Here is a 19269-nt window from a genome sequence, read left to right as displayed (position 1 = left end):
GTCTGTCCATTCTGTAGTGGTACCACGTAATTTGTTTAAATTTGTTGTGATGCCTTTATGCAAAGTGTTAATTGGGTGTTGCATTCAGATGCATGGCACTGAACTCCCACTAATTGTTGCCTTTGAGAGCAAATGTTCTCATTTCATAGTCAAGACATAATTGTAACCCAGCGGTCCCATAGCAATTCAAGACCAATGAATACTTACGAAATGTTTTTTTGTTTTTTGAAGATTCCACAAATTATTCTACAATATGCACCTTATTTCCTCAATATCAGCTCAATAAAAAAACACACACAAGTCTCGACATGCCAAATAATTTTTAATTGTTCTTGTTTTTTTGTTCTTCTTCTTGTTGATATGATTAAATAATTTTGCTTTTGTGCCATTTCACCCTGACTTCGAAGAGGACCGGAAGAAGCAAAAACAGGATTTTTTTTAAAAAAAGAGATTGTACAATATGTCAAAGTGTTATGAAAATATATTATTTGAAGTTAAAATTTACCTTTTTATTTCTGTAGCATGTAATGTGTTAATATACCTAGTCAATAAAAATATACCAAATTGTCAGTTTGGGTTTTACGTGACTGTTTCCATAGGTGTGAAGTTATTTCATCTTTATACATTAAATATTAGCTGTTAATGCTGAATTGGGGCTACGTTTGCAATGTGCTGATCCAGCTTTTCGCTCTACTCTTACATGTGACGTTATTGCGTGACCACAGCTTTTTCGAGTCAAGATTCTCAGTTCGCTTATATTCAACTGACGCCATTTTGGTTGATGGGACTCCCAGAACAGTTTGTGGTCTCATGATCTAGTAAACCATGACAATTACAAATAGACAGTAAGGAGGAGATTGGATAAGCATTTAATTTGTGCTCTGCAATAGGGTTAAATGAAGGGATTTCCCAGGGTCTAACTTGTAGTTGAACTCTTCTGAGTCTTATTACATTATATACTGTACATTACTATGAGCAGTTACTACACTGCATTGCACCATGGTGATTAGTAGTTAGGCTTTTATTTGTTAGGAGATAGGTTAGTAAGGAAAAACTAGAAGGTTCTTGCTAGAGATAAAACCTGTAATGTGCATTTTAATTATATCTACTCAAAAGTGGGAAATATGGAGGCTAAAATGAAATCAAACTACAATATTTAGAAAAGAAATTAAATTGCCATCAAAGTATTTTGGGTTCAACTAAAAGTAAGAAAGAGGAAATTAAAAGTCGGGCATGAACGATTAGCAATTAATTTATCACATAAAATGACTTGCTCACAGAGGTTGGATTAAATGATCAAATTCATTTTTGCATAGTGATGGGTGGGTTGTTTTTTTGTCTAGATACAGTTTATCAATACAAGAGTGATGGGTGACTATGAGCCAACAATACGTTAAACTTTTACTTTAAAAGACAAATGCTTATTCGTGCTTTATGTGTCTGCCGAATGTAAGAGCTTCTCCAGTTGAATAAAAAGAACTGAATCATTGACATGTTGCATTCACTGAGCAGTCTCTTGACGCTGGATTTGGCGGTGTTTGAATTGAGTGGGTCATCTCGGAGAGTGGTTTATTTCGGGATTTTGGCATGAGGGAGTAGGCGTAGATGTGCAGGCTGCTGCGTGGGTTTCCCGGATGGAGTAGCGACGCCATCTTTACGCCAGTGCCACCGGTGGGTCTTCGATTCAGCGGAGCGACGGTGCCGTTGCTGATCCACCACCAGGAATCGCCGAGCAGCCGACAATCTGCCCTTTCCGCCGGGACGCTACGAGCAGCCCCGACACCCGAGCACCATGGCAGACAGAGAGAACTTAGTATACCAGGCAAAACTCGCCGAGCAAGCGGAGAGATACGACGGTAAGGCTCTTCACAGATAACGGTCAGTGCAGAACGTCTGGCCCCTCTCTCCCCCCCCACCCTTAGTCTCCCTGCGCAGGGGGCTTGGAGACGCAGGTAAACCAGTTCACATGGATTTGTTGGGTGAGAAGAGACAAAATGGCGGAGATTCCTCCAGACGAATGAACCATTATTAGACGTTTAAATTAGCTGAGTTAGGCTCAGATGGAAAGAGCGGTTTGCTTCATTGGAAAATAAAACGTGCTTTGGTGTCTGGTTACCATTCACGTTACGTGGTCAGCTAAGCTAGTCCCCGGCTAGCGTTAGTTAGCAGGCTATCTAAACTGCTAACTAGCTGGCTAGCCTTTCTTCAGCCCCGACACGCGTCACGCCAAAAACTCCATTCAAAAATACAGCGGTGGAGCAAACATCCACAAACCCGTCAAACGTGACCCGCGCCGCCTCTGAATCGGCTCCAAACGACTGACAAAGCCGCGATCGGTCTGCCCCGACAACCAGCGATAATTTACGCGAAAACCACGCCACGCTTGATGCTAACATCGTGTGTTTTGGTAAAGAGAGGACCGTGCCAGCCCGGACAACTAGTCGCAGCCAGTGGGAAAAACCTTTAAACCGATTTAAAGTTCTTCATACGGTGTTGGCCGCGTGCCGAGTATAGTAAAGTGACATTAGAGTTTTAACACCTCGTCGCGTGTCTTCGTCTGCCACTTGAATTCAGCAAAGGTGGACATGGCAGCATTCGCGTTTTAAACGATCCGTCGCGAAGAAGTTCGCCGAACTTTACATTCCTGCCGCCCCAGAGCCGATCGCCATGCGACTCGCACGGTTAATTGATTGACAGGTGCCGCACCAATGGTGTACAGGCAAAGGCGGGGTCGTGAGTATTATTGCCACTATGTGGTTAGTGGCCGAACAGCAATCGCGACCAGAACCTCAGCTTGGGCCAACGTTTTCTCCGCCTGCAGCGCTTTGTCAGTTGACTCGAAGTGTTATTGTCAATGCGGTCGATACAAATCCTGCGTGTTGCCGTGGCCCTATTAGCATTTTTGCATGTACGTAGTATTTGTCCCCATAGTTTGTTAGTTGAATTATCTCTTATATGGATCAGCAAAGACATACTGCCATTTTGTGCCTGTGAATTAGAAGATTGCCATCGGACACTTTGCCATTAAAAAGCAACCAGATATTGTGACAACTGAGTACATGCATGCAAGCTGCATTATAACCCCTGGTGTGAGTTTTTGTTTGAATGTAGGGCTACTGCTCACGATTATTTTCTCAATTACTTGTTTACTGTAAAAAAAAATGTCAGAAAACACTGGGGAAAAAAAATATAAAGCCCAGTTTCTGAGAGTCCAAGGTGATGGTAATTTGTGCTTGAAAAGTGACTTAAACAATTAATCGATTACCAAAATAATGGCTGATTTAATTTTTCTGATGAGAGCTCTATTTGAATCATATCAAACGGATGCAAAATCCCTCTTTGAATAAAAATGACGCAGCAAGAGTCTGGACCAGGCATCGTGTTGCGTCAGTTTATGCCCAAAACACACATCGAATGTGTACGCAAGTGGGGTACTGGTGGAGTACCGACAGACAATATCTTTGATAGGAAAACGCACTGCAGATGTGATAATAGTCGAAGTGGGAAGCCAGCAACAACGATGCCAAAAAAAAAATTCTGAAGCCAAGTCTCAATATAAGTGATCTCTCTCTCTCTCTCTTTCTCAGCTTTTCATTTAGTCTGATTGTTTTGTTAAATGTAAAACATAATGATAAATATCCATCATAAGTCACTAGAACCCAAGTTTTAAGGTTCCTGAGATTTTATACTAAGACTAATTAGCAGCCAAGAACACCAAAGTATTAAGCTCGTTTTGAAACTAATCAGCAATTGTTTTATATTCTTACTGAAATGATTGATAGATTTTGATGATAAGTGTCTGTTAATCACCCTCACTTGGTTGAGTAATCATTTCCACTCTGAACGGCCAGTAAGTTGCCTGGTAGTGTGGGTAGGTAGCCCACCAGATTCATTTGACTAGTTATTCTTCGGTACTTGTATGGGACCAAAATGCCATTTCCTCCCAGCCCAACAGTGCACATACAGATATTAAAAAAAATCTGAAAAATACAACTTTTGTTAGTTTTAGAGAGGGCTCTACTCAGTCTGGACAGTCAGTCTGGCATAGTCTCTTATCCACAGTGACCACTTCCCATTTGTGCCGCAGCTTCTCCCCTGATATAAAGAGGTGCTGACAGTTTAAAACAAGTTGTGTGAATAGTCAGCAGTGTGCTAACCTGTCCATCCCAAACTCGGAGTTCTTACAGCTTCATTTGTCTGATAAAGAATGCATAAAATAACCTTTTCCCACTGAGGAAAGGCCGCGGAGTTGCATTTTCTGAATTCTTTACATGAGCTTGCAGTATCGTCTTATTGTGCTGTTGAGTTACTATATAATTCTTACCGCTACTGTCTACTGGACTTGGCTGCATTGTCTTTTAGCTGTGCTGCAGCTGCCAGTGTTGATTGTAGCCTCTCTGCTAAGCAACTTAATTGTCAGTAGATACAGTGCCATCCCGCTGGTTTTATAGGCATTTGCAATAAGCAATGATGTCGCAGTACCAGCCGATACAGCTTCATATGTAGACAAAGCACGCGAGCCTTACCACTCAGCTTATGCGCCTCTCTCCAAAGAATACCCACAAAAATCGAGGAAAAAAGGGGTGCAAGTGGGCATTCAGGTGTCCTGTGGTCTTGGATGAGGTTCAAGTCTGGCTGGAGACCATTGTTGCATGTTATGCCCCTCCTTATACACTCCCTATAGAGGATGCGTCAAGGGTTGTGTATGCATCAGAGGGGGCTAATTTAATCTTTGAAATGATGGCGATCAGTTCATTGGATCTGTGGAGCTTGAAACACTGATAAAAATGTTCAGAAAGCACAGAGAGGTCATTGAGTTTATTGGAGTGCAGGCCAGGCTGGAGGGCAAAGTGATCAAAGCAGAATAGTGCTCTTCCTGGCTTGAAACCATCAGGTATCAGGTTTCGCCAGCATGCTGCATAGAACCCTGCTATTGGCTTCAACAGATAACACCCTGTCTGTGAAGTTAAAAGCCAAATGAATGGCACGCTGCTCTTACCTCCAGGCTAGCACGTTTAGCTTGGGAGGTGTGACCTGTCTGCAGCTTTAGCCACGCTTTTGCTTTCATCACCGTTAAAGATGGATTTTTTTTTCTTTCATTGGCATACCACATATGTCAGAAAGCATATCATCCCACAGAATGTATCGTTCAATTTTCATATTCAAAATAACAGTATAATATATTGTTTCCTATATTCTCAAGTTAGTCTAACCTGAGAATATATTGCTGAGAATTGCAGAACCAGTTACATTTATTTAGGTGTTTTATGTTCTTGCAAGGCCTCCTTGAGCTGTACCAAGGGATTGGGGAAAGAGACTCCATATTTTGTCTGTTTTATGTAACTCCCCGTGGAAACGGCATGTTGTGCTGATTAGTGGCAGTTTCAGAGCAGAGTGTCAAATTGTTTTCATTGCCGATTCATCCCTGGAATCTATATTCATTTTTCACACCATGTCACATCGAATCACCTTGAAGATGTGAAATATAAAGGTACTAAAAGGACACATCAAATTTGATCTTGCGCAGCCCTCTGGTTCATTGTCCTGGTTCAGCATGCCTCTATAGGTTTCCATAGGTGGTGATTCTGCATTGGAAGGGTATATACTCGGGCAGTGTCCCAGGCACTCCATTAATAAAATACTGAGGATGACAGAAACCTTTCAAGGCTCTGCACTGTGGTTTAAACATTTTTAATGGAAGGATGTGCTCATTTTCAATTAGGAAAATATGTGTACGTGCCTCCCCCCACATTGTTAATAATTGTTATTGAAGAGAGTTTCAAATATGAGCCGAAATCGCATTTTAATACCGTCAGGCAGAGTTTTAAATATTCACCCAGATTACAAAAATCATAGTTTCACACTAACCTCTAGTGGTATTGAGCCATGCAGATAGTTTTGGTTTCATTTGCCAGGTTTGAGATTTATGCCTCCAGATAAATGGAATTTTGTTTGTGGTGTTTAGAGCATTGCAAAATGACTTTGTATGAAAATTCAAAGGCAACGTTTCTTCCCAGAAACGGTATCTCTGTTACTCTGGATCTGTGATAAGCTAAAAGCAGATAATATCGGACATGCGTGTATTTTTTATTAGAATCTAATTGCAAGGACTTGATTGCTGCCATTAAACTACCCTGACCTGACAATACCACTAATTGTCAAGACCAAATAAAATGTAGTAAAAGGCTGTGAGAGGACACTTCTCAGTCAGTCTTGTGTTTTCTGGTAACAGAAGAGCTACTGAATTTAAGTATGTTTAAAATGGGGGGGGGCATTCAGAATGACAATGGTAAAAGATGTACTTTCCTCCATATTCTGTTCCGTAAACCGTTATAACCCGATGCTATGCAAATCAACACGGTTTGTTCACACACACAGTGTTCAGGTTGCTGCAGCTTCTTGAGAAGCCCATTCCTGATGTCATTGTTTTCCCTGTGTGTCTCAGAAATGGTTGAGTCGATGAAGAAAGTGGCCAGTATGGACGTGGAGCTGACGGTGGAGGAGAGGAACCTGCTGTCGGTAGCGTATAAGAACGTGATCGGAGCCAGAAGAGCCTCTTGGCGGATAATCAGCAGCCTTGAACAGAAAGAAGAAAACAAAGGCGGAGAAGACAAACTAAAGATGATCCGAGAATACAGAAAAACGGTCAGACGCTCTTATAAGCCCAAATATGCTGTTTATGTTCACCAGTTATAAATGGTGTGATCCCGGTATTAGACATAATCCTGGACCCAGTTGAATGATTTGAAGTTCCTACCTGCCTTGTTATTTCATGGAGATAAGTGTAGTCGGTGCACTGTTGGATAATTTCCATATCCATACAAAAGATGCCAGAGATGCTTTACCTTATGTGGCAGGACAGGACCTCTGACTGCTCCACTTTCAGAGGAAATGGTGAGATTTCACAGCCCAGCAGCACTTTTCTGAGTGAAATAACGAGGCAGGCAGCGACCATGAATCAACTTTAAATCACCTTTATTTTTTTTTCATTTCTGCTGCACAGAAACTTCTGTCACAGGCAGCACTACTGAGTGCAGTAAAGCACAGCTACCCTCCAATCGTGCAGCGAGGGGGGGGGTACTTTATATCACTTTAATTAGACAACACATTGGCACTATTGCTGAGAATTTCTGCTCACATATGTTAGGTTCTTTATTTCAAGGTGTTTTCAATATAGGACTGAAAGCATTAAATGCCAGAACTCTGTCCTTGGCCAACTGGATAAATTCATGAGGGCTGGTGACTGTCTTTGACTGAGACAGACTTGGTCCAGGCAGCACAATCGTGATGACAAAGTGTAGCAACCTCAGGCTCTACTTCTATTTGTAACATTTTTTTTCTTCAGTTGCAGCTTCACTTCTGGCAACATGATATAAAATACTAATAAGCCAGAGTGTCAAAACTGGGAATTCATTGTGACAAGCCGAAATCCCATTGTAATACCGTGTGGCAGAAGGAGCTGTATTGAAATTATTGTTGGGATGTTCGAGTGTTGTTTTCCCTCGTTGTATAGCAGGTTTGGCTCTCTAAATTTATTGAGTATTCTGAGTATTGGGTGTAGTCAATCTTTCAGGCCACAGAGTGCAGGGCACACTAACACGAAATTCTCGTATTGAGGCGGAGTATAACATAATACCTTGTCATCCCGTCGAAATGTCAAGCTGACAACTTAAAAAATCAAGAATTCTTTTTTCTTAGCGTACTGAGATAATTGTGTTGATGCTATGTGCGTGCGTTTACAGTAAATAAACAAAACTTCTACCAATTTGTATGTATGTTTTATCATGACAGTAGCAGAAATAAAAAATAACCAGGAGAGGATAAAAGTGTTTAAATCAAAATGAAAAACCATTATTAACACTAACAGGCAGTAAAAGTTGTGTAACTTAACCGAACTGCAGCAGCGAGTGTCTCCAAGGTCCAAAGGCAGCAGGAATCAGGAGTCATATCCAAAGGCTAACAAGCTAACAGGCTAACAAGCACCGAGTCTACTGTCTGACTCTGGTGCATGAATGAATCCGGCGAGCCCCGGAGTTCCCAGTCTGTTCATCATTCTTTCGGTATGTGCGGGAAGTGTCGAGGGCAGCCGGTGTGTATGAGAGCTGGTATGAGCATCTGTCGAGTCGAGGAAAATGGGTTTGTACGGGTTTGTAGTACTGAGCGGTCTCAGCAGTGAGCGCATACAGCTACAGTAAGCCCCGAGGGGGAAATACATACATGTCACCACCTGCACTGCTTAAGAAAGCGAAACTTTTTCACACAATATACAAGTTAGTTTGTAATGCTTCTATTTATCTGGCTGACACTTAGTCCGGTAACATAAAAGCCTGATAGGAGGGAGAAGGCGAGAGGTTTTGTCAAGTTGGACTTTGGAGTGCTGCATGCGGCTGTTTCCTGGAGACAGCACATGCCTGTGTAAATTCAATTTGTATTGAACTGAAAATTATCAATAAAAGATTTGTTTGTTCTTTTTTGGCCAGCAATCATCAAAACTGCCGTGCAGGTGTACATTTCTGAAACACTTATTTGGAAGTGAAAACAAAGGTAACAAGTGTTTGAGTTACCAACCAATGCAAGTTCCAATTCTCACGCGCCACAACACTTCCACTGGGTAAAAGCAATATCCAAAATAAGAGCTGTATTATTTACAAGGACGTGTTGCCGTATAGTGATGTTGAAAATGTCAGGCTTAGATGGCTGACACTGACCCTGAAACTGCGGCAAGGCAGTATACCCAGTCGGCTTTTCAGTGACAAATGCTTCCATGGGAAATGCCCCAAAAGCTGTTCTGTGTATCTCTGCCCTCTTTTTAGCTGATGCTGGTGTGATGGCATTTAGAATTTATGTTTCCTTATTAAATAAGTTACTGCCAGCCCAGACTCAACTCGACTGAACCTCAGCTGAGTGGAATCGTATTGACTCAGCTTGACTTGTAACAGAATTTCCCTTTTTAATATTCAAGGAGGATTTTAATCCAGAATCTGTAATAGTTTATGTGGCCACACAGATTATTGACAGCGGTATTTGTGTGTGTCTTGGTCTGCAGGTTGAGAAAGAGCTGAAATCAATCTGCAACGACATTCTGGATGTACTGGACAAGCACCTCATCTTAGCTGCAACCACGGGAGAATCTAAGGTTTTCTACTACAAAATGTACGTATCTAATAAATGTGTGTGTGTTTTTGTCACACGGAATGCATTCATGCTGTTCACACACTTCAAAGCTGAGATGCAAAGGTGACAAGTTTCCTGTTGATGAATCACTATTATAAGCGTCTATTTCAGCAAATCCTGTTAAATCTGCACTGCAGTGGTTCCTAAGTCGATCCCTAAGTAAGTAAGTAAGTGTTGTTCTTTCCCGAGCAACCTGACTCTTGAACATGAACTAAAAAACACAGTTGCTAGGTGGAGATGATCTGCACTTTCGTGAGTCATGTTTGATGTTTACAGAAATATTTTTCCCAAAAGCCAAATATTTTTCTTGTTCTTTATTATTCACAGTTCTCATTCTGATATTAATTGCTCAAGGTTTTAGCAGAATTCGAGAACCCTCAATATTCCATCCAATTTAGAGCAGCCTTGTCCCATTTAAAAAAAAATGTTTCATAAAAGGTTCAGTGAAGTTGAGGTCTGTGGCTGAGGAGAGAAAACCATGCAAGCCACCAATCCTTGCTCTTCCTCGCCTTCAAATAAACCTGGCAGAGCTTATATGTATTTAGAGGCTCGTTGTCCTCCTGGAAAATTAATCTCTAGCACACAGCTTGGAGCCACAAAAGATATCATGTCTGTGCATGAAACAGCACCTCTCTTAAATAAATAGATGATTACACTCTGTACCGACATTCGAATAGATGAAACATCATCAGAGGGGAATATTTTACCCACCGTTTTCTGCACTGCATCTCATTTGGCTGTTTGTTAACAGAATCTTTCTGATCACATGAAGTTTAACCTTGAATTCAGTTGTAAACCAGACTGCAGTAGTGAAATGTTGGCTGATTGTTTAGACTTTGTTTTTACTGTAAAAGTTGTCCAGAAACTGCTTCTTTTGACTGCACATCCACCAACCTCAGCAGGGTTCTTTATTCACTTGGCTCAGTATTATCAAGGCCAGAGATGCTGATATATCTTAAGAGGATGTTAGCGTGATATACTCCTCTTTAAGTGAAATGCACTCTCCAGTTCTGCTTGGCAATGCTTTTGTCGAAAATGACAGTTTATAAAAATCTCTCCAGCCTGTATTATTTAGGTTCCTCAAATTCCATTTCGGCTGCAGCTTAGCTGTGGAAACGTTCTTAGTAATGGCTGCTTATCATTGTGAACAATTATGTATATTTTTCTTTTTAAAGTTAAAACACCAGCAGGAGAGAAAATAATGCAGAGAAGGCCACAGTAATTTATTATGTATCTGGTAAATTACAGACCATAATTATTCCCACATTGAGTCAATATTTTAATGAAACATGATGCAACAAGAAGTTCTGCAAACATTGGAGTATTAGTGAATGATGTAAAACTTAGGTGTATATCAATTGGAAATAATATTTGCACTACTTTGCTCAGAGACTGTTTTTCAACAGTTTTAATATTAAAAGCCTTTTTTTCAGTGTCATGAGTTATGTTTTATAGTCACTGTTCATGTATTTGTCCCAAACTGTACAGTGCAGAACATTTAATTCCCTACTGCCGGTTGGTTCACGCATTTGCATATTTGTCAGATGTGATTTTACCAAACAGTACTCTGGAGTCTAACTGTTGTTATGATATGTGTTTTGTGATGCAAATGTGTGTAAGTAGGTATCAGTCTGACTATGCTGCTTTCTCTGTTCAGGAAGGGAGATTACCACAGGTACCTGGCAGAGTTTGCCACCGGCAACGACAGGAAGGAGGCAGCAGAGAACAGTTTGGTAGCGTACAAAGCTGCTAGCGACATCGCTATGATCGAACTCCCTCCAACGCACCCCATTCGCCTGGGACTGGCCCTTAACTTTTCTGTTTTCTATTATGAAATCCTCAACTCGCCAGACCGTGCTTGCAGGTAAGTGTAAATATTTGATGTCGGCTGTTCAAATTTAAAAGATGTGATTTTTCTTAAGCTTCATTCCTTATTGTTTAATTCACAACGTTGAATTGCCCACTTTGAGGGAAATGTGAAGAGTGGGTTTTTTCCCTTGAAAGGGCATAATAAGTTCGGGCATTAAAAAAAAAAACCAATTCCAGACACTTATTATACCTACTAAATCAGAAAGATAAAAGTCACCAAGTGGTAGACTAACATAGTCAAGAATCTAGAAAGCGAATAACCAAGACACTTTTTTTCTCAGGAGCTGGTGGAGACCGAACTAGAGCTTTAAAGGTGCTATATGTAGGTTTTCTCTGCCGACGAACTAGCTTCTTGCCGGGAGCGGGTGGTGGTGATGATAATGATCGCTTGCCAAGAGCTTCAGCCATCGTTGCCATCCTCTCAGGCTGAACTGAGGGCAGAGAGTGACTCATTATCGCAAACTAGCATTAGGAGACGGGACGGGCTGGGGCTAGCTGGTTAGCATGCTATCTTCAGTAGAAGAAAAGAAGTGAGATAAATGGAAGCAAAACAAGAGTTAACGTTGGTGCAGCTTTCCACCGCTGGAGACAGCTCTTGGTGAGTAAAGGAATGAAGGTTGATGCTGACCTCGCAACATTGCTGTTAACGCTTGCTATGTAGCGATAGCAAAAACGTACATATAGCACCTTTTTAAGAAGGATGAATATTGGATTCATCAGGTGAACAGAAATGTCTTCTTTTGATGTTTTACTGCCCCCTAGCGGGCCAAACATCCATAACTGCACCTTTAGGTGTATCAGAATAAGTCCCAGGCCTTTTTGTCCACTTTGGTAAATTCTGTCCACGTTTTAACATCTTCTCCTTTCCGCCGTGGTTTATATCCCATGTGAAAAGAAACTTGGAGTGTGTATTCCAGCTGTCAGACACTGTTGTAGATAAATGATTCCCAGGAACCTGACAACCTGAAACCAGATCTCACGGGGAACAGATTAATTTCCATCTGGACACACAACCTCACTGCCTCTGCACTGCTGCAGATGTTAATAGAATCAAACACAGACTGTCCACGGTCAAACTTACTGTAGAACAGATAGGACAGATACGCCAACTTTACATGTTAGACTATTTTTTTTTTTGGTTATAAAATATATATATCCACCTGCATCTATGACCTTGCTGTCTCGCATCCTCTCTGCTGATAGGCTGGCGAAGGAAGCGTTTGACAATGCCATCGCAGAACTGGATACGCTGAGCGAGGAAAGCTATAAGGACTCAACACTTATCATGCAGTTGCTACGTGACAACTTGACACTATGGACCTCAGACGTGCAGGGAGACGGTGAGAGCGCCATTCCTTTCTTCTCGGGACATTAATTATAGCTGCTTAAATACACAGCATCTACTGGGATTATCACTGATGTCAACCTGTTTATTTCTGACTGATGATTGGCTCCCTACTGTCAGCATCATTACGTGTCTCTTGACAGATTTTCTCATATTTTAAAGCTGATTTGTTCCTACATGTCCCCCCGATTGCTCGTTTGCATCTTCTGAGATAAGTCTATGAGTAATGAAACATTGTCTTCAGGTTTGCTAAAGAGGTTTAGGAAATATTTTTTTAAGTGCTTAGGCCAATACTTTCAAACAGCATCTAGAAGACAGAATAACCCTCTATCCTTTTCTCTAACATTTCCTCTCAGCACATTGGTTCCTCTAAAATCAGAAGCACCCCTCCCTCTTTTCTTTCTCAGGCTCAGTGCTCACACACTGCTCTAACTTCTCTTCTCTGCCTCGTTCCCCTTTAGATTCTTAAGGACAACCCCTCTTCCTTCCCTCTTCCTCCATTCTAGAAGTGTATTTTGTAAGTCATTCCACCTGTCTCCGGCTTTTTTCCGCCTCAAGCGATCACTCCTGTCTCACATCCCCGACTAACTTCCTCACAGCACAAAGCCCAGCCTCTGAAGCATTACGGAGCAACACTGTGTTGAATTTTATTGTTTCCTTTTCCACTTTTGTCTACACGTGTGGAACTCAAGTGCTCTGTATTCTCCAGGGTGTCCGCAAGTCAGTAAAAGTTTAAATCATGCAAGGTTGTTTACTGCTGACTGGGGCAGCCGATTACAAAATACTGTCCAGCAGAGAGCCGGGTAGGGATGGGGAACACTTTCAAATCCCTCTTTAAAAGAAATCGAAAATATAGAAGTACAATTCTGCGTCATTTTGTTAAACAATTACAATCCCTGTCTGCATGGATGGATTGGCCCACACAACATTGATCCTCCAAAACCGGATCTTTGGCTTTAGTTTATTTGATATTACAACTGTCAGTATGATTTACATAAGGTTTTCTCAAGTTCAGGTTTAACTTTGGCTCCTAATAAAAAAGGTACCAGAGTCAAACGATTTACCTCCAATTGGTAACTGTCAACAGAAAAAAGTGAACGGGTTAACTTGTCCTCTGTGGTGGGAAAGAAGATTGAATTGTAGAAGCGATTCCAGCCTTCAAATTGATGTAACTTGCGGACAGCCTGCTCCTTCACTGTGCACGTCAGCGTCGTTGAACGCGGCCCACCGAGGCATTGCAGCAGATCATGCCTGGGTGAGGCAGAGTTTGGAACCCAGCCTGCTGAAGTGTGACATAACGGACAAACAGCAGCAACAGCATGTGAGGCTGCTGCTCTGTCTCCTGTGGTTTTCTCACATCCCAGTTTGCTGTGGTGCTAATGAGCACTGTTGCAGTTTCTATTTTAATCGTGATGGATTCTTGAGCCTTTGTTATTTGTGCCTCTTAATTCTGCATTACACGGATGGCTGTGCTGTCTCTATGGTAACCTTTCCAAGCAACCAGTTATACAGGTTCACGAGGCATTTTACCCCCTTAGTCAATCTGACATAGGCTCGTTTAGAGGACGCTGTGAATTAACTCTTGGTCACGGGCCTGCATGTTGACACAGTCAGTGGTAAATATTGCAGTATACTGAGATTATTTTCAGCGTGACTGGCAGATCCTAATCATTTCTAAAGAGAAGCAACTCACTTAAATTTCACATTGACTCTTTGAAATCATCAGATGACAGTGCAAATTTTGATCATATTATCTTCTTAATGTTTGAAATAGAAACCCTGTCAGCACCTTCCTGTGGGTACAGTCTTAATTCAACATGGCCTTCAGCCCTTTGTCAATTCTGTACTATACTAAAACTGTATACCATATAGAAAAGCTGACACTGCACTATTTTCCAGTTGATATACAGGATATTTGTGTATTTCACTGTTTTGTGGTGACAGGAAGCAAAATCTGGAACACCTGACACAAAGGTGCCACAGTCTACGTTTTCCTCCTCGCCCCTTTGTTTTCTTGAGTAGCCGTTACTTTGCATGAAGGTGTAGTTTACCAAACTACGTGGTGAAAACAAGTTTGCGGTCAGTGTGTTGTATGAAATGGTCCGTGTGCATAGTTTTACAAACCTTTGTGAAATGATCACACTCTCTCAAGCACCAATTAAATAATTAGAGCTGAAACGATTAGTCGATCAACAGAAAATGAATCACCAAATATTTTGACAATCGGTTGTTTGAGTAATTTTTCAAGCAAAGACACCAAACAATCTCTAGTTCCAGCTCCTCGTGCTTTTCTTTATCTAAAATGAAATTAAACAATCTCTTTGGATATTAGACTGTTGATCAGACAGGAGAAGAAATGTAAAAATTTCCTGTTGAGCTAAGGGAAACTGTGATGTGAAAAATTGTTGGTTTTTGTCCCCCCCTCACACACACACATTTTTTTTTTAAATTTTATAGACCAAACAGTCGATTCATCAAGAAACCAATCGGTAGATTAATCAGTAATGAAAATGATCATTAGTTGCAGCACCACAACTAATGTGAAAATTGGTTCTGCTACCACAAGGAGAAATCAGACACCATTTTCTTAGGAAAAAATTAGGATTAAAGTTGAGTGGGTTTGGGCTTCAGTTGAAGAAACTCTCACTAAAAATGGAAAACTTCAAGTTTTAGTCAGATTGCTACAGCTGAAATCTTACTTTACAATATAATACTCACCATCTTTATTTTGGCAACACACTTATACAGAGCTTTTTATAGAGATGTAATTTTGTACATGACTTGGTGCCGTCTGGTTTTAGTGTTGTATGTCATTCGTGTGTCTATATTTTTAACTGCGACCTGCAAAGGGGCCGCACATTAAAAAATGTGCTCTCAGATGAAGTCCATCGAATGGCAGCATTTATTGGACATTGGATACTGTCCATCGGCCGTTTAAAAAAAAATCCAACTAAAAAAACAAAAAAGTGTGTCAAAGTAAAGTCAAACCTTAAAGTAGCTTTGCAAGATTTTATTCATGTTTGTAATGGACAGGTTGGGCCCCAACTTTAAAGGGAAGTTTTACACATGAAGGGTAGTGTAGCCGACGTGGACATTGGAGACCACAAATCTCTAACACAAACCCTTTCATACCAACTGGGGGCCTGGAATTTGACAAACGTGAATGTTTAACAGGCAAGGGAGGCCTAACAAAGAGATGTTATCAAGTTGCATTATGGGAGGTGTATTGTTTTTCTGGAGCTTGGCCCATATTTAGGGAAATAGAAGTCAGGATATTGTGGTCTGGAAATCGGGAACGATGCTCTTTCCTGATCGAACCTTGTGGAAGCTCGCACGCTGCAGCGTCGAGGTTTCCGTTGCCGATCGGTTCTTTGTAACGGCTACATTTAGCTGCTCTCGAAAGCCTTGTCAAGCATTGAGAGATTAAAGCAACCTCCATGACTGTCCTGTGTTTCTGTCTTTTTATCTCAGGTGAAGAACAGAACAAAGAAGCACTGCAAGATGCGGAGGATGAGGCCCAGTGAGACTGAACACAAGACACGCCCTCCTCCTCCTCCTTCCTTCCTTCTCTCTTCCCAGCGCTAGCTCCTGTCCCCCGCCACAGTCCTCAGCTGGGTCTATACGGCAGCCCACACCCTCTCTCTACCTTTACTTCCATTTCTACCCATCTGTCTCACCTTTTCTCCTCATATGCATGTCATCTCCCAATCCCCTCAGGGCCTGCTCGGGTCTTCATTACCACTCCCCAGGGGTTTTACTTTTTTTTTTTTTTTTTTTTTTTTGGGATGACTCCTTTTGCAAGTCTGTACCCTTTAAGGTCCATGTCCTCTTTTACTGTTTTTATTTTGCTGTATCATCTGTTGCCAAGTACGCTCGCCTGTATTTGTAACACACACATGCAAGAGTTTATTTAAAGACAATACTTTGCTGTTCAACTTTTTTCCTGTGTATGTGTGTTAATGAACGATACGTTGTCCACGCTTCTCTGTCAGTCAGTCAGTTTTGAAACATTTCAGTTTGCAAATTGAGGCAAAAGTTGTGATGGAAGGTTTAAAAGGGATGCGTTGAAGCTTTTAGGAAGAACTAAGTGCCCTGTTTACTTTGTGGTTACCAAACCTGCGCCGTCAACACATCAATAGATTTTTTTTTTTAATGACAAACAGCAGAATGTTCCCCCTTCTCCAAGCATCACTCTGACCTCTATTCTTGTCCACTCTCCAACCAAGTATTGTGCTGCGAGGCTGTAGCGCTTTTGCTAATGGCAGATAGTTAGGTAATGGCTTTTTAGCAGACAAAATGTTTGTTTGTGTGTGTGTGTGTGTGTGTGTGGTTGTGTGTGTGTGTGGGAGGGGAATGCTCAACACTCTTGATTGTAATGTAATGCAGTTTTGCATTGGCACTATATATTAAAAAAAAAAAAAAAAAAAAAAACCATTTGGGAAATAGAGGCCTGCTGTATCTTTACTCCCCCGACTCTTCCAGGTTTCCTCGTTTCAACTCTGTCTCTTTCCCCTCATCTCCTCTCTTCTTTCTGTTCAGTATGTGTAACGTGAATCTGATTTGTACTACTGGATATTCTCACCGGAGCCACAAGTACCATCTGTATTCTTACTGAAACACAGCATGGAATTAACATTAAACTTCAAATTGAAAAATGTTAAAGTAAACATGCGTGAGATGTTTTTCCGTTTCATCGTGCTCTAAGTGGTTTGTTTTGAAAATTTTTTTTTTAAATCTGATTTTCGATCGCTAGAGGGCAGTGCTGGATGCTAGCAGAAGAAGGATTCCAACTTGAGATTGAAGGCAGTGATTCTGCATTTATCCTGTGATTTTAAGTTTGAATACTGAAGTACAACAATGTAAAAATGCTCAATTAGTGGAGTAAGAAGTACAATATTTTTTTTTTGAATCATAGTGCGCTAGAGCTGAAGTAGCATAAAATGGAAATACGAGTAAAGTGAAAGTACCTGAAATAGTACTTGAGTAAATGTTCTTTGTTAATCTCCACCACTGTTTATGGAAGTTTCACTTTTTACATGTAAATAGCTACATTTTTGTCTACTTAATGTCATCCTCGACAGAGAACACGCGTTGAGTTACAAATGAAACATTTTCTTAAAAAGTTTTGACATGATCACAAGATTTATTTATTTAAAATTTGCTTCCTTTGACTTTTTTGTTTTCTAATTACTCGCTGCTCTTTCAGACTCTAGAATTCTTGTATTTCATAGCCAAATGAATAGTTATTGCACTGTTTATAACTAACAGACAGTATATAGAATAATAGTATATAGAGTTTGTGCGTGTGCATTAGGAAGAATTTCACATGGGGGGAAAAAGAAAATCAGTGGGTTCAAAATGTACCCGGGTCAGTATAGCACCGAAACAATGCGGGGTTAACTGTACCCAGTACAACTTGTGTCTGCGTCAGTCTCCACGCAAAGTGAAACGTGACAGCCGTCGATTTCATGACAAGATGGATTCAGCACGAGCCGATCAAATGGTTTTACTTAACTTTTAATCCAGTAACAATCGCTAGCAAACCAGTCAATCGAAGGGTTGTTTTGACCAGTGTTAGGTGTTGGTTTTTGTATTATTGTTGGGTTATTCACCCAAACTTTAAGTATGGCTGCCAAATGTTATAATCTGTTTTTAATCTTACATGTCACTTGGTCACTGATTGAAATTTTGAATTTTGAAGGGGATTGTTTTGACCAGTGTTATTTTTTTTTTAAATCTTACCATTAACCGTTGGGTTATTTGACCAGACACAACAAGCCCAAGTTTTACCTGAAAGCTGTCACAAATGTAGCTGTACAAAACAACGTGAATATGACATTCATATTATAATAAATGATATAGAATTTTCAAACAATGTTAGAAAAGAGTTTAACAGAAAATAAAACAGATTAACCAATAGAATACTACTAGAAAAATTTAAGAACAGAACTGAATGACGCAATAAAACAATGAGCAGCAGCATACGAAAAATAAAACCAAAACAGGCTCAAAACAGTTACAGTTTAAGATTTTTTTACCCCAATAAAAGTGAGTTGTTTTTTTTTTTTTTGCAAGCTACAGATTTGTCAACCCTGAGATGCCCAGGGAAAGGAGTTTAAAAGTGTGTTTTTCCCCTACCTCTGTCCTGGTCACCTCTAATTGGATTCTGTGCTCTTGCAGCAAAACTACATTATGTGCAGAATTTTGATGCACTGATGAGATTTTACTCCTGAGTGGGTTTATGCTGTAACTATGAGCCTTGGTCTGTGGAGATGCATGTACTTTGCGTGCACCCAGTGGTTTGACCCCAAGCATGAAGGTGAAATACGAATAGGAGGTTGTTATCATTGTGGTTATCCCGGACGAAATGTCAATACACTGCAGTTTAACATAAGATTATCTGTTTTTTTTCCAGTGTCTTCCTTTTTATTGAATACTTTGACTTCCTTCTTATAACTAATATTTTCTTTTTTTCTCTTCTCCATTCAGGAAGTAGATCAGGCAGAATTCTTGGATTTTGGTATTGATGTACACGTTTCACCTTCGTATAACGGAGGAAAAACTTGTTGTGCCTCTTAATGCTAAATTCTTTGTTTAATTTACGTATTTACCAAAATCTTACAACACAACTGTTTAACGGGCAACATTTATATATTAAATTACTGTCATGTCAGTTCAAAATCGCAAATTAAAGCTGCAGCACTGAAGCGTTGGTATCAAGCATCGCGTACTGGTACTGCGCTGTGTGCCGATGACATTGCTGGGCATCTTATCACTGCGGGTCACCGATGTGCCTATTAAAGGACACGTTCACATTTTTAAAGTCTTATCTTAAAACAGTAGTCAGGTGCCTATATATACACTGAAACAGTTTTTAGTCC

At 40.6% G+C, this 19269-nt stretch overlaps 1 protein-coding gene across 1 annotated transcript; it reads left to right on the top strand.

Moving 5' to 3' along the window:
• The first annotated feature begins 1583 nt into the window (after window positions 1-1583).
• LOC120802438 (14-3-3 protein epsilon) lies at window positions 1584-16827 on the top strand. The gene is made up of 6 exons (XM_040150265.1): window positions 1584-1856; window positions 6446-6645; window positions 9047-9153; window positions 10832-11038; window positions 12247-12383; window positions 15860-16827. The coding sequence occupies exons 1-6, from the start codon at window positions 1793-1795 to the stop codon at window positions 15910-15912; spliced, it is 768 nt and encodes a 255-aa protein (XP_040006199.1). The 5' UTR covers window positions 1584-1792; the 3' UTR covers window positions 15913-16827.
• The last annotated feature ends 2442 nt before the right edge of the window (window positions 16828-19269 follow it).

Source organism: Xiphias gladius, chromosome 17 (genome assembly GCF_016859285.1).
Source record: "Xiphias gladius isolate SHS-SW01 ecotype Sanya breed wild chromosome 17, ASM1685928v1, whole genome shotgun sequence".
In the NCBI taxonomy this organism is placed as follows: Eukaryota; Metazoa; Chordata; class Actinopteri; order Istiophoriformes; family Xiphiidae; genus Xiphias; species Xiphias gladius.
The sequence above is the reverse complement of the archived record's forward strand: the minus strand, read 5'-3'. Positions and strand labels throughout refer to the sequence as shown.